The sequence below is a fragment of the Schistocerca piceifrons genome, chromosome X (genome assembly GCF_021461385.2).
Source record: "Schistocerca piceifrons isolate TAMUIC-IGC-003096 chromosome X, iqSchPice1.1, whole genome shotgun sequence".
In the NCBI taxonomy this organism is placed as follows: domain Eukaryota; kingdom Metazoa; phylum Arthropoda; class Insecta; order Orthoptera; family Acrididae; genus Schistocerca; species Schistocerca piceifrons.
This window is the reverse complement of record NC_060149.1, coordinates 833,741,317-833,765,108: the sequence shown is the minus strand read 5'-3', so window position 1 is coordinate 833,765,108 and position 23,792 is coordinate 833,741,317. Positions and strand designations below refer to the sequence as shown.

Genomic DNA, 23,792 nt, shown 5'->3' with positions numbered 1-23,792 from the left:
TAAATGGGACATGCTTTCCACGGAAGAATTCTCATTGACAACATTCTCCACGCAATCAGTAGCTTCTGCAGAGGACAGAACAGTAAAAACAAAAATATGGAACTGTATTACAACATTGCTTAGACCTATGTAGCCCATTTGTGTCCGTACGAAATAAATTCACAAAAGTCAAAACCACACACACAGCAAGGAAATTAATTAGCTACCTCAAATGGAGAAGCATCGTTGTCACTCAAAATCCTAAAATGTCGTCGTGGCTGTTTATTTGGTGGTATCAAATGTGTCGGAAAGTCAAAAACTGATGGCACTGTTTCGAGTCTGAGACGTTTCTTCCACGTTCCAGGGCTCACTACGTAATCATCTTGTCGGAAAAGGTTTCCGCAAAGAAAACTGCAAGACGTAGGTTTAAAATCTTTCCGCTTCACGGAAGTAATCCACTTCTTTAGCAGCTCTGGGTGCTTCACAGGAAACCTGTTCAAAAACATCGAATTAGCAAACTAAGTCCGTATTGTTGTCGTATTGTATCGGTAGTCCTATTACCTGTGAAATGGTAAGTCACTTTCCTTACTCCATCGCTTCGTGCAATTGAAAGCGGAACAAGAAATCACCATTTCGATAATCCTTAATTCCTTATACACCGTACAGACCGAGAGAAACTTCTTGGCAAATTCAAATATGGCGGGCAATATAGACGACAGTAATCAGCTGGTACAGCCATCTATCGGTAGGTCCGGTAGTTGAGCATCCCTCATTTCGCTAGCTTTAGACGCCTGTGTGCGTGTATGAAGTTCCGAAAGAGGCGCTTGTTTTGTCAGATGTGTGTGAGTGAGAAAGTTGTGATTGAACGGAGAAACGTTTTATTTATTGTTGAACGTTCATATTTCTATAAAAAATCAACATTATGATTCACAGTTTGTTTATAATAAATTCTTCCGGGTAAGTTATCAGAATACGAAGCAGCTTGGATTATGTAGTTGTTACCTATTAATGTGTCACTGTACATATTTATTTGGAGATAAAAACGTGTTTCCGATATTTCGCAGTGTTTTAAAATGCTGGTGTGGTGCACGGCTATTGAAGTAGTGCCACAGTATTATTACTTGCTGGATGAGTTACACTGAACTTGATAACTGAGAATTTGTGTCAAAAATTACTAAAACTGTATGAGACCAAGAGACTTGAGCGATCATTAGTGGCTGTCAAACACTGATGGAGAGATGGTGCACAAAGAGGTGTCAGTTATACGGCTGAGGCATAGATCTGTCATTTTGTGTACAAGCTGCTGACACAACATAGAGTTATGTGGAACTGACGCGACACAAAATACCGATATGCCTTCGTACTTCATTGACAGAGACCTACGTTTATCGAAAAATATTGAGTGGCGTTTGTAAATGCGTGAAGGCGTGAGAAAAATATTTAACTCTATGTGTGTATGCATGTGTTTAATAATATAGAGGTGCAAATCTCCTGCGAATGGGTATAGTAGAAGCAAGCAACGCTGTAGGTGTTGACCTTAAGGTATGATGTGATGACGTGCCAAATGTTCAGTGGACTTACATCAGTATTATTCATGTTGTTACATTGAGGACCATTCAATTTATACATCCGTATATACAATCACTTGTCCTGGTCTGAAAGTTATTTTTCATCATCTTCGCGTTCGTAAGGAGAACAGTGAAATTTTAGGACTGTAGGTGAACAGCTTTGAGGACCCAACAAGTTTGGTCATTTGTGCACTGTAATAACTAACACAAATTCACATTGTTTCCTTGGGGGGAGGGGGGGGGGGGGGAATTGAGGATGTAGTCATGTGTGTACCATAGCAAAAATTTAAATTAAACAAATTTGCATTTTTTAAAATGAATTTATAGTGTAAGTTATGTTTATCAGATGTATGTATCACTGTATGTTCTTGTTGCTTTATACAGCGTCAGCCATTAGTCATCTAGTGCCGAGTTTGACGTACCATGCATTCTGTACACACCTATTTTGATCCTCCGTTGTTTTGCCAGCTTGTACTTATATGTTGGCATCCAGCAAAGAACTTCATTGTCAGCTGAATTTAATGATATTAGGTGTCTGCTTCATCACATGATACAGTGATGTGACGTGTGATGTCATACATGTGCAAACAGAAAGAGACGAGAACAGATACTATTTCTTTTGACTGATCAGTTTTGCAGCCTGCTAGCTAGGTTAGGTTTTATGGTGACAGTTTGGTATCCAAGTGGTATTGAACATTCCAGCGAATCCCAGTGTTCTACTTACTGTCAATTTACCCTGCTCCATTTCACTCACTCTGATCTTGGTTTGCATGTGTCTCCTAATAGTTCCAAATATCCGCATCACTAGAGGCCTTTCTGTTTGTGGATGATTTTGACATCTGTCACTGTCATATGGCTACGTCAAAATTGATAATACACACTGAACTTTTTGTTTGAGAAACTTAATTTGAAAACTCTGTTTAGTGTACCAGACATTCCAGGGTATTTTTACTCTTGTGTTTATTTATTTCTTTTGCTGTACCTCTCATTGTGTTCCCTGTACATTATTTCAATCTTATTGTTGTTGGTTTTCAGGCTTACTTTCCCACTTGCTCTGTTAAGTTCTTCCATTTGCTGTTAACTATCTGCATCAGAAGGAGACACTAAAATATCAGAAAAATAAAGGTGATTCAGATATGTTTCATTAACTGTAATCCATCTTCATTTAACCAATATAAGAATCTGACAACTTTCTCTAGTGTACAAGAAAATAGTTTTGGTGAAATGGCAGCTTGTTACCTAACTCTTTTGATTCTAAATTTCCCACTATTCTGACGTGTGTAAGTTGATTTAATGACTTGTTTCACAAGGAAAATTTGTGAAGGTTTGTTGAAACTGGGTGAAAAGCTTGTTTGGACTAAGAATACCAGAAAAATTGGTATCCTAATTCATACTTGTTGCATGGTTTTATACTTTTGTTCACTTGTAAGTGGTCCATAGCCTCTAAAGCCAGCTCATTCCTTTATGCAATTAAAATTTGATGTGTTTTTTCATGTATTTCAGTATAGTTTCAGTGAATATCTTGTACATAACAGAGACATCTCTGCGGTGTATAGTTTCTTAGGTTGGTGTGTGGTGATAGCGTCCCACTCCTATCAGTATCTTGCATATGGTGACGGGTTGATTTGTACCATAGCTCAAAAACTAGGTTACATTCAGTGATGTCAGTGTGTGAGGTGGCAAAGCCAGTTGATGTGGATACCAAATGAAGATTGTAGTAATAAATCTATGTGTGACCTAGCCTGAGGTCAGTCTCGCGTGTTTAACGGACCTTTCATTTTATTGGTTAACACTGCAAGTAAATTCATGGTCCTTCAAGTTGTAACTTTGCCACTTTCCAAATGATTCATGGCTTCGAGTGTAGTGATGGCCTAATGAGGCCTGTAACTCAGTGTGTGGAAGATGTAGTTGAGGCTGGAGGAAGCTTTAGGGGTGTCTTTTTACCATAACTTGAGTCTACACATACAGGTTACTGTGAACATGAACTGTGGTGACTAAAAGTTCATGTATAGTGTCGGTAATTTTCCCATTGTCTGTTGCTGTTTGTCTGGACTCGCATTTGGGAGGACGATGGTTCAATCCCGTCTCCGGCCACCCTGATTTAGGTTTTCCGTGATTTCCCTAAATCGCTTCGGGCAAATGCCGGGATGGTTCCTTTGAAAGGGCACGGCCGATTTCCTTCCCCATCCTTCCCTCACTCGAGCTTGCGCTCCGTGTCTGATGACCTCGTTGTCGACGGGACGTTAAACACTAATCTCCTCCTCCTGTTGCTGTTTGTAACGATTCACGCAATGAATCATGGGAAGTCAACATGATGAATCATGAATTAGATATAGGTAGCCAATGAGGTCCTCATTCATAATGTTCTTGGATTCATAAAGTTAGCTGGTATTTTTTCTAGGTAGGCTAGTTATAATCTAACCACATCTCTGGAATTTTTGGCACAATGGGAAATAAGATACAAATAGGTATTTGCAGGGAAGAATGTATGTCACATGAATTGATTGTGGCAATCATGTTGAGATTAGTTAACTTTGCCAACCTATCTCTCAAGCTGTGCTACAGGTAAGTCTGCTGTCAGAACATTTTTTTTTTTTTTCCCCAGTCGCCAAAGAAATACAGAAATCAGTAAGCAACCTTAAAATTTATAATAATCAGATCACTAAAAGTTACTCTGGTGCTCTCCACATAGAAAACAGATGTAATCAATTCATATCTTCTGTCGAAGTAAGACGCTACATTCAGCAATTGTCATTGGCTACCGTATACTACCACCGGATTGGCCGCAACTGACATCAACAAATCACCAAAATCGGCATACAGCACTATAGCCACCATGATATTTATTTGAAGATTCCTAGTGGCAAAGTGTTGCCCTTTCTTCTACATCTTATAGTGAATACTGGTATGATGTCTTGCTACTGTCTCCCCAAATAACAGCTGCCCCATTCATTCTGCTGCAGGCATATGTTCCTGGTTTTACAGAACAGTCGCACACCTTATTGCACCTCAAATGGCCAAATAACACAGTCTAAATCTCGTGGAAAATGTCTGCGACTATTTGTAGCAGTAGGCAAACTGTAGAAGTCAACATACCTGCAGTTCGGTAACTTTTTGGGATTTAATTGTCAATTTGTGACTTCAGCTGGATATTGCATACCTAAAGAAAGTTGTGGACTCTCCTCATCACTGAGTTGAGGCCATTACCAAGGGTAGGGGTGGTATTATCTGTTATTAAGGTGGTATAACTAGGCCTAATTGTTTTTGTCTGGTGTGCTTACATCACCTATAAAAATTGCAAGCATCTGTGGTATGTAACTCTTTACTATTTCTTGAGTCTTGGCAGTCTCCTTTCTGTTTGTTCATACAGTTCAGGCATTCACGGCTGATGTGTACAGCTTTATTGATTCTTCTTTATGGCCTCAGGCCTCAGTAGGCGCCTTCCAGAGGAGGAGGTTAAAGTGCCAAATTGTAGTTGTGGTGACAGACTGGTCTGTAGCACAGCCTGGTGTTTAGGTTAGGTTGGGAAGAGACAATTTGGTTGAGAGTTGGCGAAGCTGACGACTGTGAGAATAGAAAATCAGCTTGTTGTTGTTGTTGTGGTCTTCAGTCCTGAGACAACAAACTTATTAAGCCTAATGTTTACACCTGTGTCATACTGAAAAATGTAGGAGGAGGGAGGGGGAGCGGTTGCGATATGTAACTTTTACCTAGGACGAGATGAAATGTTAGGCATAGCAACATGCATTTGACAGTAGCGTAATGCCCACAAAGCCAGAATCGCCAAGGATGTATTAGCAACACTGTTCCAGTTTTGAAGAAATATCTTACTCTGCAGACTTCTTGCAAGTTCATTTCATATTATTTTTTCTCTAGCATAACTGTTCCTATTAAAACAACATTTCTCGAGCTGCCCCTTCTTTCTTTATATCTCAAATGGGAATTATTGAACCCACCAACATGACTCATCTGATTCAACCCATATTATCAAAATGGTGGACATAAATGACTCATTGGAATCCAATATGTCTATAATATGCAGAAAAAAAGAATTGTAGTTATTCTAATAACATCACATTTAATCTACAGTGGCTGACAAAAAATGTTAACCCCAGAAAGGGAGGAGGAAACAAAATGAAACTTAGTGGGTTTAGAGGGTATATGATGTTGTTCTGTTATTTCAGCTATTCCAAAATAGTCAAATTTACACAGAACATGGCAGTATGAGCCCATCTATCAGTATGACATTGCCTCCTCTGTTGACTGGATGCGTGCATGTACTTGGTTTTAGTAGGGTGTCATAAAGCTGTTGTATCCTCTCGTGAGGCAAGCTGACTCACAACTGTTGTCACTGGTCCCTGATATCCTGAATACTGCCACTAGCATGGAGCTGATGCCAGAGCAGGTCCCACACATTATCCGTTGTTGACAGAACTGGGAATGTTGCTGGCCACACGAGTACCTCAACATCATGGAGACAGTTCAAAGAAACATGTACCATGTTTGGACGAGTACTGTCCTATTGAGCGATGATGCTATGATACTGTCCCATGAAAACTAGCTTAGAAGGATGCATTTGATGTATTGTCAAGAGTTCACTCAATCATTTAATATTTCCCACCACTCGAAACACAGCCATATGTGTTGTGATGTTAACGGCTGCTGCTAGTCTCCAGCCAACGGTGCAGGACGACATATAATGTTATAGTGAGTCCGTTACTTGTTCTTCAATGGCAGATGCAGATGTGAAGGGATTATAAGGTGCTTTGTGCCCAATATTGTGATCTACCCTTGTGGTGGTCAGATGTGGTTGATCGGAATGTGGAGGATGAGTATGCATGGCCTCATGTTCCCATGTGGTCTACCATCAGACCCCTGTCACATCTGAATGCCCCACAAATCTGGATATTGCTAGATTTGATCAGCAAACCAAATGTAGACCCACAGTGAGGCCCCTTTCAAACTGTCAGATGCTGATAACGTCATCTCACATGAGTATGTGGGATCTCCTTGTTCTTCAGTGATTGCTCAACGTGACATTGTTCAAACCCATTATATACCCCAGTGGGCCTGGTAAAAATACTAAACATGGACAACATTAATGCTCCCTGATGGCTATTCTACCTGTGAGAGAGAATAATAACTCTCCATTATTTAAATACCTGCTGGTGCTATTTTAATCACTTTTTGTGTGTGTGTGTGTGTGTGTGTGTGTGTGTGTGTGTGTGTGTGTTACATTGACATCCAACCATGTCTTCTTTTGTCAGGTGGTGTACATTCCAAAAACTGATATGGTAACAAAATAGATGCTGTCAGTGTTCTATCACTGTTTCTGCATGTATAGCATCACAAATCAAAACTGATATCTAGTGGATTAAGATACCCCTCTGAATGGCTTTCTTCAACTCAGCTGCCCTTACTTACGGAAAGCCATTATTTTCATTATTGGATAATCTCTGTTTTTAATTCGCTGCTTACCTATGCAAACATGTTAAGAAATGAATTTCGAACAAACGTTGGATGTCATTGTGAAATCCTCACAGTATTTCATTGATGCAACTGACTGATGTTGGATAGTTAAACAAGTGGTCACAATTTGCAACTGGACAAATCTTTAAGTCTCATTTGTTCACTTAACCTGGCCAGGTGGGGACCTCAAATCATTCTTTTGTTTCTTTAAAGTCAGTACCGCCAATAGACTTTTTGCATGATCATGATTTTGGCTTTAAGTTGCCATTATCAAGTGTTTTAATGCCGACTTAAAGCCGAAATCATGGTCGTGTAAATGTAACACTGCAAATAAAAAAAAAGGTCTAATGGCGGTACTGACTTTAAAGAAATATATTATGACTGTGGCTCCACATTATGGAAAAAAAATCTCTTCTGTTGGACTGATTGTGTCATATATGTTTTTACAAGAAGATTAAAGACAGTAGGTGAAAGTACGTAAATAGTCTAAGATACCTACCTTTTATTGTAAATTTTAATCAGAATATTGGGATTCCAGGTATTTTGAAGTTAGATATTAGTTCTTACTTCAGCATCAACTAGGTGCCAAATGTGAAATAATAAATATGATATGTTGAGGTACTGTATATATTGGCAGGAAATTTGTCAGATAAATGTGGAGCAGTAACTGAGAAAGCAAAGAAAAGAAGTGCTGCAGCTCTTTTGTGATGATTTTTCTTTTTAAGAGTTTCTTTTGAAATTAAATTGATATTTTGTTTTCATGTATGTTTGCCCGCTTTTGTAATCATTTAAGTGCTATGAATACAATTAGTGCATGTCTTTTTGAAATCTGTTATTGGAGGAAACATTTCGACCAACTTCAATTGTAATTGCAGTATTCCTGTATTTGTGTATAGCAATATTTTTGTAATTTTTATTGTTCTTTCATGTTATTAAATACAGTTTTGTTTTTCGACCATTAAGTGTTTCTGTATAGTGCAGTCTCCACATAAAAAATGCAGTAATAAAAATATAACATTTAATGTTTGTTAACTTATCTAAATTAAAATAATAATTTTGTGCATTGTTACTTGAGGATCAGAATTCATTTTCTTTCTACAGGGATGTCTTTATGGAGAAACATTGGAAGAGTGTGATCCTTCGCTCTGTGTGTGATTATTTTTTTGATCAACAACGTAAAATCAGCTCTCCAGAAGATATGCCACCCGTAATAGCAACACCACATCATTACCTCATCAGCATCAATCGTTGTTCTATGTTTTTTGTAGCCGTTTGTATGACTGAAGGTAAAATGCAACTACCTCTCATTTAAAGAATTCTGTAGCTTTATCACATAAAAATTTCTTCCACAGTAGACTTGTTTCAGCTTGTCTTAATTGAAAGTTGTTAATTTATTGTTATTGTTAGTAGTAGTAGTAGTAGTAGTACTGTTGTCATAATCACCACTGTTAACATGTGTGTTGTTGCTGTATTTGTTACTACTGCTACTACTGTTGTGAAAGTGAGTAGGGTATAAATTTAGGCCTCAGTCGCACCACAACTGTTTTGTGTTATTTTCCTTAACTGCTCAAGGCAAATGTTGGGATGGTCACTGTGAAAAAGATAATAGCAGTTTTCTTCCAAGCAATGTTGCACATTACAATGGAATGTTGTTTATACAAGAGAATAAATATCTGGACCTGACAGCCTGGATTGCAAGAATGGTACCAACCTGTATCAAAAAGAACCTCAACCTCAGGATTAGCTGTTTGTTAGTGGCAAAATGTTAAGGCAAAACAGTGGATGGTGATTCTGGGGTACCTGCTGGGCCCAACTGTATCAGGTTCATGATGACCTGTGAGCTTCTATCACAGTAAACTGTAAAATAGCCCAAGATCTTAATCCAGTGGCAACAGAGACCTGTTTTAAAACTCATTAAAGAAAGAGTGTGGCAGGATGTTTATAGTGCCAATAATGTACACAATAAATATGATTTACTCAAAACATTTGTTGTGTTCTTTGAAAGGTACCGTTAGAATATTTAAAATGGGGGGTACTAGCGCTAACAGGCAACCTGTGGGTGGCTGACTAAATGAATAAGGATATCAAGCAGAACCAGTTAGGTATTATATCAAAATGACATCCACATGGATACTCTGAAATCACACTTAACCATCTAGCAGTCCCCTGTGCAGGTCTGGGGGTTAGAATAGGCCCAAGGTATTTCTGCCTGTCGTAAGAGGCAACTAAAAGGAGTCTCATGTTTTGGCCTTTATGTGTTTGTCCCGTGTAGGGTGTGACCTCCATTTTTCAAAATTTTGCAAAGAGCGAGCCAGTTGGGGAAGGGCGCCTTACATGGTGTATAATGTCTATCATGTGCTGAGACCTCTTGCATTCTTCGTCGAGTGGATGTGCACTTCCCCTCATTCTCCAGCTGTTGGGCAAGGTCACCCTCCTGGGTGCATTTTCCTCCATCCTCTGTGCAGTATCGCTTTCTGCACTGTCGATGATAGTGGACTTCTTAGCTCATTTGCGCCTGATATCCAGCACAGTAGCCAGTCTGTTATGATGGGGCTGCCATGTACCCTGCTGGTTGTAGCCCCCTAACCACACAGGGATCGCTCTGCTGATGCCTGCGGCGTTAACTCCCCACGTATGCCAAGGAGTAGATGCCAGTCACCCTGGGGCATCGGGACTCCTGGCAATGGCCATCCTGCCAGGTGGTCTTTGCTGCAGCTGGGTGGCACCCGTGGGTAGGGCTCCTGGTCGGAGTGGGTGGCATCAGGTCGGATGACAAGCCATGAAGCGTAGTACGTCATCTCTTGCTGGTGGTCAAACACCAGCAGTCTCTAAGTGGTCAAGGTCTATCTTCAGTGCTAAGAAATATGACCCCAAATAGCTACCACCCTGGCCACACCATGGGAGGAATGCCAGGCTAAGGATGGCAGTGAAGCTTATTCACCCCAGTACCTCGTATGTACGAGAGTTGGTGGGGAATCTTTCTTGTCAATGAAACCTCAGTTTTTTGTGGAGCTTTTAGAGGAAAAATTTGGGGAAGTGAAGGGCTTGTCCAAAATGCGGTCAGGATCGGTCTTTTATCAAAACAGGATCCTCTGCCCTGTCACGGGCACTGCTCACCTGTGACAAGCTGGGGGAGGTTTCTGTTTCAGTCACACTCCATAAGAATTTAAATATGGTCCTGGGTATCATATTTCACAGGGACCTTCTTTTGCAGTCTGACGATGACCTGCGCACCAGTTTAGAGCGGCGAGGTGTCCATTTTGTGCGCCTCGTCCACCAGGGTCCGACTGATAATCAGGTTGCCACCGGTGCCTTCATCTTGGCCTTAGAGGGTGACACACAACCCGAGAAGGTCAAGGTGATTGTCTGCTGTTGTGATGTAAAGCCATATATCCCTCACCAATGCAGTGCTTTAAGTGCTGGAAATTCAGCCATGTCTTCCCGCTGGACTTGCAGCGTCACCTGTCAGGGTTGTCGACATCCTTCACATCCCAATACTCTCTGTGCCCCGCCTCCCATCTGTGTTAACTGCGGAGGGCACCATTCGCATTGCTCAGCAGACTGCAGGATTCTCCAGAAAGAAAGAAAAATAATGGAATACAAGACCCTGGACCGACTGACCTACACTGTGGCTGAGAGAAAATATGAGAGGCTACATCCCGTGCATATGATGTCAACCTATGCATCTGTTACGACAATAGTTCTACCATCTTCTGTTCCGTCGCATACAGTTGGCTCTCAAGAGTTTTCTGGCTCCACCTGCCCCCTTGATGGTGGGGGGTCACTTCCCTCCCTGTTGCTCCTGCACAACCTACTTCAGGAGCAACATCCCCCCCCACCATCAGGGACGTCAGTCCCCACTTCTAAGCCGAAGCCGTAGAAGCGTAAGTCTTCTTCGACTCCTCTCGCCAGGAACGGATCCCTTGGGTCATTTCCTTCCCAGGTTCCTACCAGTAGCAAAGCTGAAACTCGACAGTGGCTGAAGCAACCACAGGTAGCTGGTCGTAGAGCTTCACAGTCCTCCTCAGCCCTTGAGACTGAATCAGTGAAGCCATCCCAGCTGGACAAACCAAAGGAGCAACGACAGAAACCTAAAAAGAAAAAGACCCCCAAGAACTGAGGCACTGCCGTGGCACCGACACCACCACTACCTACAAGCTCCTTGTCTGAGGATGAGGTGGAGAGTCTGGCGTCTGCTGAGGACCTAGATCTCATTGGGCCCTCAGACACAATGGATGTCATTCGCACAGGTACTCATCTGGTGGCAGCAGGTGACCCTGAGTCATAGACTGGACATTGATTGTTTCATGCCTTCACAGTCTCACGAACACGTAATCCTCCAGTGGAATGGCGGCAGTTTTTTCCACCACTTGGCTGAGCTATGGCAACTGTTAAGCTTTACATCTGCTTTCTGCATTGCCCTCCAGCAAACCTGGTTCCCGGCAATGCAGACCCCTGCCCTCCGCGGCTGTAAGGGATATTACAGGAACTGTAGCGACTATAATAGTGCGTCAGGTGGAGTTTACATCTATGTCCTAAACTCCGTATGTAGTGAACCTGTGGCCCTTCAAATCCCTCTTGAAGCTGTAGCTGTCAGGATAAGGACAACGCAGGAAATAACAGTCTGCAATGTATATCTTCCTCCAGATGGTGCAGTACCCCTGAACGTATTGGCTGCACTCATTGATCAACTCCCTAAACCTTTCCTACTTTTTAGAGATTGTAATGCGGATAACCCCTTGAGGGGTGGCGACATTCATACTGGCTGAGGTAGGGAGATCAAAGATTTACTGTCACAACTTGTGCTGTGTCTCATAAATACAGGTGCAACCACACATTTCAGTGTGGCACATGGCACATATTCGGCCATTGATCTCTTGGTTTGCAGCCCTGGCCATCTCCCGTCTATCTACTGGAGAGCACATTACGACCTGTGTGGTAGTGACCACTTCCGCATCTTCCTGTCACTCTCCCGGCGTCATGCCCACGGATGCCTACCCAGATGGGCTTTAAAAAAAGGCAGACTGGGAAGACTTCACCTCTGCTGCCACTGCTGAATCTCCCCAAATGGTGCCATCAATGATGTCGTTGAACAGATCAATACAACAATCGTTTCTTCAGCGGAAATCGTGATCCCTCTCTCTTTAAGGTGTCTCCGGCGAATGACAGTCCCTCGGTGGTTCCGGGAAGTCACTGAGGCAATTACAGAGCGTCAGCGAGCTCTACAGCTACACAAGCGGCACCCTTCCCTAGAGCACCTAATAGCCTTTAAGCGGCTCCGTGCCCGCGTGCGCCAGCTTATAAAATGATGGAAACAGGAGTGTTGGGAGAGGTACGTGTCGATCATTGGATGCCATACGTTATCTTCCCAAGTCTGGATGAAGGTCAGATGCCTTTTTGGGTACCAGACCCCAACAGATGTCCCTGGAATTAACATCAATGGAGTGTTATCTAACGATGCAAACGCGATTGCCGAGCACTTTGCTGAGCACTATGCTTGAGCCTCTGCATTGGAGAACTCCCCCCAGCCATTCGTACCCTCAAATGGTGGATGGAAAAGGAAGTCCTCTTGTTCACGACACGCCACAGTGAACCCTATAATGCCCCATTTACGGAGTGGGAGCTCCTGAGCATCCTTGCACATTGCCCCAACACAGCTCCTGGGCCATCGCAATGGCAGGAGAGCATCATCATTCCGGTGCTCGATCCTGCTCAAAACCCATTTGATGTGGAGAGCTACGGGCCCATCAGCCTCACCAACTTTCTTTGCAAGCTGCTGGAACGTATGGTGTGTCGGCGGTTGGGTTGGGTCCTGGAGTCACATGGCCTACAGGCTCCATGTCAGGGTGGCTTCCGCCAGTGTCGCGCTACCACTGAGAATAGCTTAGGCCAACACACAGCTTTTATTTCATCAAAATTTTATCACAGATAAAAAGATATAATTTAAACTCAGCTTAGCAGTTCAGATATTTACCTCAGTGATGGTGCAAGCACATCAAAGAACCAATATCAATTGGGTGTGCTTCTTTTTACCTCAGTGACAGAAGTATTTTAGTAAGTTAAATCAGTCACAAAAATAAGTGCCACAATCTTATCTTTACAAATGCAAACTAACTTGAATTTACAGGGCTAAGACATGTGGATTTCACTTTGTGTATAAAAAAACTTAGTAAATCTTTCTCTTATTTCAATATGTTTCATTTACATTTGACTTTTCTGATATGAAAAATGACTCTGACAATGCGATCCTATAAGGATTCCATTTGTAACGACTGATGTACAGAACCCAAGAAAGCAACAACATACAAAGGTCGTTCTTTAACTTTTCTTGTGAAGCACAGGCATATAGCTAGCGGTAAATATAGCAGCATTCAGTTTTTGAGCAAGATCCTGAACATGGGCTTTCCATGACAGATTACAATCTATCTGAACACCCATGATTTTGAATTCTTCAAACTCAGTAATTATATGTTCATTCTGTGTAATCAAAATACCGGTTTTAGTTGATTTGCGTGTTACAAACTGTAAAAACTGAGTCTTACTGTGATTTAGCATCAATTTATTTTCTACATGCGAAGAATTTATGTCTAGAACTGCACAGCTCAAAGCCTGGTGCAGGAACACGCACTTCATATGCATGCATTTTATTCTGGTGGTGTCTCAGCAGTCCCTGAAGGAGAAACATACAGCTTCCAATATGTTGTAAAATGGTGCCTTGCTCTCAACACCTCTGTCTGCCATACAACCTGGAAAAGACTGAACCGTTAGTTTGATACCTTGCCTGTCCAGGTGGTGTGGGCACTGCCCATCAATGGTGGGTGCAGCAACTGAAGCTAGGTGCAGTGCCACTAACAGTGCAACAACTCTGCCAGTGAAGGCCTGTCACATGGCTGTGCAAGTCTGGACTGACTGAGAAGTGCTAAACAAAGATTGTAGAGGTTTATGTTCAATCACCAAATAAAATTTTCTGCCAGAGAGATACTGATGAAACTTAGTGACACCATAGACAATGGTGAGAGCCTCCTTTTCAGTTTGCAAATAATTACATTGAGCCTTGTTCAACAACTTAGAAGCAGAGGTAATCAGCCTTCCAACAGAACCAAATTTATGTGACAAAACTGCACCAGTGGTGTAAGAGGGAAGCATCCACAGCCTACACAACAGGTTTGACTGGATCAGAATGAACAAGATTGATAATGTGTTCTTCAGGAGTGCTTCCTGAGATGACAGTGTTGTCTAAATTTTTTGAGCAAAAAGGAACTTTTGGAGTCAGCTGCTCCAGGAAGTGCTGAAGTGTGCTTGGTGTGGAAGCACTGCCAAACTGCAAGCTGAAAAATTTGAAGAGAATCATATGAGTACTAATGACAAAGACCTCTTGTGACTATTCATCCAGTGGGATTTGCAAGTAAGTGTCACACAAATCAATTTTGAAAAAGTAACAACTGACATTTAATTTATCCAGCAGAGGACTCTGGACAGCTTTTTTTAGAATAGCAAGAGGGGACACCCACTGACTAGCAGTAATGGGTGCTAATGCCCCACTGTCTTGCAAAGCAGTAAGCTCCTGACTCACCTGGTTACAAAGAACATGGGGAACAGGGCGAGCTGTAACAAAACTTGGCTGTCCATCTTCCTTTATTGTGACATGGGTGACAAAATTATTGGTTTTGCTGAAACCCTCAGAAAACAAATCCTGACATTCTGCATATAACTTAGGAACTGTGTTCCAAGGATCAAAGGAAGAAACGGAAATTGTATTATCCTGAATGCTTAGCCCAAATGAATCAAAAGAGTCTAGATCAAAAATATTAGTACTTTCTTGGGAGGAAAGGACTGTAAATGTCACTGTCTTCATCAAATTTTGGAAAGTTGCTGGAAGGTTACAGATGCCCAAGACAGGAATGTTGTGGTCATTATACACCGTCAGTGCATGGCACGATATGCACAACTTAGGTTTGCAAAGCAATTCGTATGTGCTGTGATTGAGCAAAGTCACTGAAGCTCCAGGGTTAAGTTGCAAATGGACTGATCGTGCAGCAATAGTAAGAGAGCTCCAAGGTTTTTTGTCTTCATGTAGCACTGCAGATGATTTGGGAGCCTTCCCTGAATGGGTATTGCACTGTTATTTGACACTAACAACACTGTAGGGCTTTAAAGACACACCACACACAGTTTGTGACTTAGACTTACATGAAGGAGTATCAGGAAAGGGTGCCTAAGGGTTCTGTAAACCCGCAGACTGTGTATGTCCCCATTCGCCACAAAAAAAGCAAGTCGCTTCATGCGAGGGGCAAGACGGCGAGCATGTGTCATATTAAAGCGAGAGCACAACTTCACATCTTGTGCTGGACATGATGTGTTTGCATGAGCGCTGTGGCTGTGGCTAGCAGGACCACTGTTGACAAGGCGGCTGAGAGGCGTGTTTGTTGGGGCTATCTATAGAACAAAGAGACACTACCTCAAGACTGAGTGCTGTACTTTTGCAGGAATCCTGATAATCTAGAATATGCAAGTAAGGGCCTGGGTATTTAAGAATATGTTCCCGAATTCGATAGTCGACTACTTTGTGCGTGATGGCATCATGAATTATTGTATCACTGTAATATTTTCCACAGTCTCATTTGAATTTACACTGTCTAATAAGACCTTGGAATTCATTCACCCACTGACAGTATGTCTGTCCATGTTGCTTATGCAACCTACAGAATTTGTACCTGGCAGCTGCCACTTGAACCCTGTCCTCATAATACTTCATAGCCCCTACAGGTCCGTGGGTAAGAATAGGTCCAAGGTATTCCCGCCTGTTGTAAGAGGCGACTAAAAGGAGTTTCACACGTAATGTTCCATGCCTTCCCAGTCTCACAATGACATCATCCTCCAGTGGAATTGCGGCAGTTTTTTCCACCACCTGGTTGAGCTATGGCAACTGTTAAGCTTTACACCTGCTATCTGCATTGCCCTCCAGGAAACCTGGTTCCCGGTCCCCTGTCCTCCGTGGCTATAAGGGATATTACAGGAACCGTAGCGACTATAATCAAGTGTCGTACGATCCGAGTTTTAGCGCATGTCCTTTTTCCATCTGTGTCCTCCACCCAAATACTTTTAGGGTGGTGGTTTTAATGTGTTGCAAGGTGGCTAGCTTTTCCTTTTCATTTTCACGGTCAGCCAGCCACTGTAATCTGCTTTCTTATTTTACTCTCTTCTAACTGTTTCTTGCGTCTCTCTGTTGTTTTCTTGTCCTTTTGCTTCTTTTAGGGTTTGTTGCCTTTCCTTCATTATTGTCGTCTTTCCTTTCTTTCTGTTTTGTATTATATGTCTCATCTATTTTATTCTCACACTTGGGGCATTGATTTATTAGGAACAAGGGACCAATGACCTTGTAGTTTGGTCCCTTTCCCCCCTCTTTTAAATCAACCAACCATCATAATACTTCGTAAGCACCTACAATAGGTCTTCATAGTCTACCAACTCAGGGTGTGACATGGGAAACAACTTTGCCCAAAGGTGATATAAACAGTTACTCCTTCCATGGCTAAGAAATAAGAATGTTTGTCTGTACCTGGTATGTGATATGATGCGATGTGTGCGTTGATCTGTATGAGGTATTCTGTCCAGTCTTTCTTTGTCTCGTCAAACTCGTGAAACAGTGGCACATATGCAGGCGGTGGCACTGCCATTGCCTCTGGTGTCTTGTGTGAAGTCATCTCTGCCATCATGAAGCAATTCATCACTTCAAGCAATTGAACCATTTGTTGACTGTGAAACTGAATAAATTGAGTTAGATCAATTACAGGCGATACAGCAGGAGATTGCGGTGAAGTACCTATACGAATCAAGCAGTGCACAGAGACAAACAGCGCAAAGCAAAAATAGTGAGACAATGGTGCCCAGAGAAAGCCAAAAGAGGGTGCAAATGCAGTAACATGGGAACCTGAAACATAAACAGCACAAGGAATGGAAACACTGGCTACTCAGAGGAAAATCGAGAAGAGCAGAAACAAAGCAAAAAGACAATGGAACAGTAAGATGCTGAATTTAAGACTTGAAGATAGCTGTGAAGATAGCTGCATGTAGGTAGTAGTACTTGTCGCCACAGCTTGTGTAAGACTTTGTACACGGTGGTAAGGAGAGGTGGGCTACAGAGTGGTGGGGTAACTGTCATCATTAGAAACCTGGACAGGAGCAGAAATGATTAATGAAAAAGTTAACACAACAAATGGAAGACATACTTACCTTGTATTTGTCAAAGCAAACAAACGCCATTGCAAATTACAGCAAGAAGTAGTCCAGATCATATATTAGCAACTAGGAGGAGACTCATTGTCCTATGCACTAACTATTGTGTTGGTGCAGTGAGGCTCCAAGCGCAAGTGGGGCGAGCAGCTGCCACCAGCTGCCCTAATCGCAGCGGCAGAGGATACTTGTGGTGTGGAGCTGCTGAAGGTGTGGCTTAGTGGGCACATACCATTAGGTTCGCCCGATCCTGCACGACTGCTGTCAGTGTCGAATGGAAACTTGCCATTTCGTTACCGACCTCGATATGCCGCGGGGTAGTATGAATACATTGTAACACGCAATGTTTGCAGGGAAGCACAGGGGGTGCAAGTCACACCCATCTACAAGGAGGACAGGGGACACAGCATGTTATCTTTAATGGAGAGTCAGTGGCAGAGGTAAAAGTAACTTCAGGGGTGTACCAAGGAAGCGTGCTTCATGTTGTATATTAATGACTGTGCAGATAATATTAACCCTTAATTCATGATGTGTGGTCTCTCAGACTGCATGAGAATTTTCGAGATGTGAGCTTGCAGTTTATTTACATGAGTTCATGTCATTGAAGCTATGATGGCAAGACGACGTAACCTTGTGGAGTCAGAGATTCTCAACTATCTGGAGAATGTTTAACCAATGCAACCGAGTCATGAATCTGGTAGTCAGATGAGTGCAGAGGACGACGACGATTTTGTTCGAGTTGAAACTACTGACTTAAGTGAAGTAGAATCTGATCCATCTCATGATAACCTACCTCTTGCTTAATGTAAGCATGAACCGTTCTACACAAGTTTTTAAGTCAGTGAGCATCCAGTCCACTGTATAGCTATCTCTCTTCTACTCTTTGGATGTTGGATTTACGGATTCTACCATAGGGCTTGGATGTTCCTCCTGACCACGAGCCTAATGTGTGTGCAATACAAGATGGAGCCTTCGAAAAGGACAAGGATGGCAGGACAGAGGAGTTTTCGGTCAGCTACCTGATGGAGTCGGTAAGTCACTTTGTTCAAAACTCAAACGCACTCTCTCTCACCAGTTAGAAAGAATTTTGACGTACGATTTAATTTGCAGCTGACAGTGATGATCGTCAAGGTGGTGTAGATCCAGGTGTTGTGAACAACTTACAAGACGGCAATGGCATGGTAGTCAGACAGTTGACGGAGTGGTGGACACGGTCACATTACATTGGGTGTCAGATGTGGTGCAACAGCTCATCATGGATGAGGAAGAGGAAGTGCAGTGCAACATTCACTCCCTGGCAAGGATGTGGAGAGTTCCAGCGGCACCAAGTGGACACACACCAGGTAAGCACAGTGCCCAGAATGTGTCACGGGAGATACCTGGGCCAATGGGACACACCAAACGAGATGTTGTAAATGACTCACCAACCTCTTCAGTGCGGCTGTGTGTCAGTGACCTGATCTTGAAACTGATGATAAATTACACCGAAGAAAAGGCTCACAGCAGAGGTGGTAATAATGAGTGATCCCTAAGCCTGCAAGAACTGGATGCTTCCACTGGATTACTCTACGACCGTGGAGAATATGGCGCTCAGGGTATTTCATACAAAGACTTATGGAGCAATAAGTGGGGACCTCCTTTCTTTCAAAGCACCATGTCAAGGAACAGAATTGCAGAAATATACAGTGGTCTTAGGTTTGATACTATGTCAGGAAGACAGTGTAGGGAAACTGATATATTTTGCCTTTCTTGAGAAATATGGAATACGTTTACTGACAATTGCATTGTCTGCTACAAGCCAGGTGAGAACATGACTGTTGACGAGCAACTATATTCTTGCGGTTACAGATGTCCATTCCTACAGTACAATTGAGTAAACCTGACAAGTATAGGATAAAATACTGGCTTTTGTGTGATGCTGTCAAGTGCTACGTCCTGAATGGATTCCCTAAATGTGGCAGACGTGAAACTCTTAATCCAAGCAAGAGTTTTGGTCAGCATGCTATTATGAAGCCGGAACAGCCATTGCGCAACTGTGGTCGTAACATCCAATTGACAACTTCTTCACCTCTGTGAAACTGGCAGATGTGCTAAAACAAAAAGGAACAAGTTTAGTCGGCACTCTTTGGAGATCATGCGGCACGAAGTGGAGACAACATATTGTAAGAAACACACTTGTAAAAGTCAGGTGACAATCTTCTCACAGTATACCAAGAGAAAAAGTACTTACTCCGAGTAACATGTGAGCTGTATGTCAGGTGAATTAGAATTCTGAGAAGAAACTACCAGAAGCTGAGAAGTCTTAGAATGAAACTAAGGGCGGAGTCAATATAATTGACCAAATGTATAGATGCTACAGTGTCAGAGCTGGCACCCACCTATGGCCTGTGCATGTCTTTTACAATATTCTTGACCTTGCCATGATCAGTGCCCACACAGTGTTTAAGTTTCTTGCCTTTAAAAAGATTTCATGCTGAGACTTTATCCTCGGACTAGCAGATGAGCTTGTTGATCCCTACAAACTGCAGAGAGGAGCCAATCTCCCCTCGCATGCACTCACTACTGGCACTGGCCAATACAGAAACAGAAGGCATTGTCAAATATAGGTTTCCTGCAAACAACAAAAAGGGAAATAAAACATGAAACGTATGCTTAAAGTGCAACTAGTATGTGTGCAAAAGGTGCCAAGCAAAAACTCTTGTTGAACATCTGAAATGTGAGCCCATCCCAACTTAGACAATTCTGTCAACTTTTTGTTCCTAAATATTTCCAAATATTTATAATTATAGACTGAAGTTGTTTCTTCTTATGTCTCAGTTCCTTGATTGCAATAATCAAGAAAACATACAGAGCATTTTAGTCACCTGCTGCATTTTAGAATCTTTCACAAACACTCAGTACTTACCTTATTTATCTGTAAAAGTAAAAATAGCATTAGTATTCACATAAACAGTATGTTTTGACTGTTTCAATCTTTTTATAAAGAAAACCATTGTAACATTGTTACTTGTTTTAACAATGATTGATGAAAGACTGTGGAAATTCTTCTGTAAAATTTAAAATAAAAAAGTTTTTTTCTGAAAATTTAAGTTTGACAGTGTACTATTCATTTTAGAAACCAGATTATCCATTGGTTACACTTTAGAGTCTTGCTAAATGTATCATCAACATGGCAACACTCAAAACACCACCCAAATACTAATAAAATGATGGTTTCCTACTGAGGGTTAAAAATGACCCATGTTGTACTACCACGTGTACATCAAAGTCTGGTACTTCTATTGTTAAAATATTAAATATGTCGTCATACTTTGTAGAAAGTTGAAATCATTTGAAAGAATCTTATTCCAGCACTGAGACAACCACAGTGGTGATGAAGTCAAAATGTGGTGTGCCAAAGCGTTCCAAGAATATTTAATTTCAAAATGCGCATGAGCACGCACATGGGTACTCATGTGTCTGGGCATGTCTGTCTCCTCTTAAAGTCTAGGATTACATACTTTCTCTTGAAACATGGCTTCAGCATCATTAGCTTGCTATGTTTCTGTTTTGTAGCATAGGCCAATATTCTGTGTGCTGCCTCTTGTGATCCAGCTATGTGCTTTTGATTTTACATTACCTTGGTGATTGTGTGGACAGTTTCTGGTCCAGTAAATGGAGTTATCAAGCCTATCCTGATCAGTTTTTCAACTTGTCCATTGCCACTAATTCGTGAGTGACCAGGTACCCTCAGTAGGTTGACCATGTTGCTTTTCCCTAGTCTCACAAGGGCTTCATGGCATTCCACAGTGACTTTTGATCCTGTTGCAGGGGCTGATAGGGATTTCAGAGTTTTTTGGCTATCAGATTAAATGTAGATGCTACGATTCTTGTAGTGCCTGTGTAAATTCTCCTCCGTTCCCACTCTAATAGCAGATATTTCTCTCTGGAATAATGTGGCCAACTTCCCAATAGAAACTGCTCTTTCTAGTCTAGGTTGTATGCTGTATACAGGCTGATTATAATTAAAGTTTGACTTTCAAAATGATGGAAAAAAAAAAAAAAAAAAAAACCCTCACTGCTCAGAATGACATCAAATTTGAGTGAAGTATTGCAACCCTCTGGGCAGGGGTGCATGTCTGGTAACTGTATGGGTAGGCATGGTGGGGACTTGAAGGAATTAACTAAAATAAAGGATGAGAATGAGCCAAACTTTTCTAAGCAGTTTCCAAAATTCAAACATAAAGGAGATGTTCTATGTGTACATCTACATGTACATACATACTCCGCAAGACATCGTATGGTGTGTGGTGGAGGTAATGTGGACCAATATTAGTTGTTTCCTTTTCTATTCCACATGCAGATAAAGTGATGGAAAAATGACTGCCTTTGTGTCTCTGTATGAGCCCTAATTTCTCATATGTTATCTTCGTGATCCTTACACAGAATGTATGTTGGTGGCAGTAGGATTGTTCTGCAGTCAGCTTCAAGTGCAGGATCTATAAATTTTCTCAGTATCATTCATCGAGGAAAAAAAAAAGGTCGCCTTCAACTCAGTTCCTGAAGCATCTCTGTAATACTTGCGTGTTATCCAAACCCACCTGTAACAAATCTAGCAGCCTGTCTGAATTGCTTCGATATCTTCCTTTTATCTGAGCTAGTGTGGGTCCCAAACACTCAAGCAGAACTCAAAAATGGGTCACACTAGTGTGTGTTCTGTGGTCTCCTTTACAGATGAACCACACATCCCTAAAATTCTTCTAGTGAACTAAAGTTGACTATTCTCCTTCCCTACTACAATCCTCACATGTCCGTTAAATTTCATTTTGCTGTGCAACATTATGCCCAGATATTTAAGCAATGTGACTGTGTCAAGTAGGACAGTACTAATGCTGTATCTGAACAGTATAGGTTTGTCTTTCCAACTCATGTGCATTAACTTACATTTTCCTACATTTAGGACCAGCTGTCATTTATCATATGAACTAGAAATTGTATGTAAGTCATCTTATATCTTCCTACAGTCACTCTACTTGGACACCTTCCCATACACCACAGCATCATCAGCAAACTACCACAGACTGCTGCCCACCCTGTCGGCCAGATCATTTATGTATATAGAAAATATTAGTGGTCCTATCACACTTCCCTGTGGCACTCTGGACAGTACCCTTGTCTCTGATGAACACTTGCCAATTAAGGACAACATACTGGGTTCTATCACTGAAAAAGTCTTCGAGCCACTCACATATCTGGGAACCTATTCCCTATGCTCATACTTTCCTTAAGTCTGCAATGGAATACTGTTTCAAATGTTTATCCTACTTATTTCCTGGGGTTGTTTTCCAGATGACTGCCTAGATGTTTGGATGACACAAAGAAAATTGACTTTGTCCTCAATTATTTATAAGGGGATGATACCAATTGGGTAGCAGCCCATTCAAAAGAATTGTCTTTTTGGAGTGACTTCCAGGATAAATTTAAAAAGAAATATTGGTTGTCAAGTACTCGGGAAAAGTTGACTCTTGAGTTACCAGAAATTAGGTATTTCAGTAGTAGCTGGGATAGCTATAACAAATATACTAAATGGCAGCTAACAAGAGGGGGACCTGGCCGATTGAAATATGTTTAAGTTAAGCTTTTGTTTATGAAAGGAGATAAAGAAATATCAAACTTTCATCCAATTTCACTTTTGACAGCATTCCCAAAAATTGTAGAAAATGTGGTGTACAACCAGCTTCATAACCATCTTCCAACAAATAAAACATTTTCAAAGCCATAGTTCAGCTATCTAAAGTATTCTGATATTGAGAAGGCTACCTACACACACAGCAAAAATTTAGTTCATTCATTCGACAATATATTGCTGGCTAGTGGTTTATATTGTGATCACGAATAGGAATTTGACTGTGTAAATCAATATCTTTATAAGTAAATTAGAATTATAAAAGAAAATGCTGCAAAACTGTTCAAATGCTTTATCTCTGACATGAAACAGGTGGTGTCCATGGCAAAGATAGATGTATTAAGCTATCAGACATTATCAAACTGGTAATTAATTACGTGTGGTGTCCCAAAAGGTTCCAATTTTGGATCCTAACATTTCTTCTTCAATGACCTTTCATCAGTGACATTAGCAGGTGCCAAGTTCATTTTGATTGCAGATGATGCAAACACTGGAATAAATAGCAAATCAAGTATAATCTCAGAAAGATCAGTTAATGAAATTATCATGGACATTAATAAATTGTTCCTAGCCAATTGTTTGCCACTGTACTTTGAAAGAACACACTATATGCACTTTGCAACTTTTAAAGAGGTTTCGTGCCTGCATATGCCCAAAAGATGAGGAGGAGCAGATAGAAGACAGTGTTAAATTCTTGGTATTACAACTCGATAATAAATTCAACAGGAAGGTGCATAGCTCAGAACTGCTGATGTGCCTCAACAAATCTTTATTTGCAATGCGAATATTGTCAGAGACAGATGACGTAAAAATAAAAAAAAAAACTAGCATGCTATGACTACCTTCATTCCATGATGTCATACAGGATTATTTTTTGG

General features: G+C 41.5%; 1 protein-coding gene across 3 annotated transcripts in view; it reads left to right on the top strand.

Moving 5' to 3' along the window:
- Positions 1-752: 752 nt before the first annotated feature.
- Positions 753-23,792, top strand: part of LOC124721240 (AP-3 complex subunit mu-1) — a 164,236-nt gene continuing 141,196 nt past the window's right edge. The window contains exons 1-2 of one of the 3 annotated variants that reach the window (XM_047246098.1): positions 753-936; positions 8,118-8,302. In XM_047246098.1, coding sequence (XP_047102054.1) covers positions 902-936; positions 8,118-8,302 — 220 coding nt within the window. In that variant the 5' untranslated portion in view covers positions 753-901. Of the gene's footprint in view, positions 937-1,006; positions 1,522-2,637; positions 2,673-8,117; positions 8,303-23,792 lie in introns of those variants that run through there. The other 2 variants (XM_047246099.1, XM_047246100.1) reach the window with 2 other exon arrangements.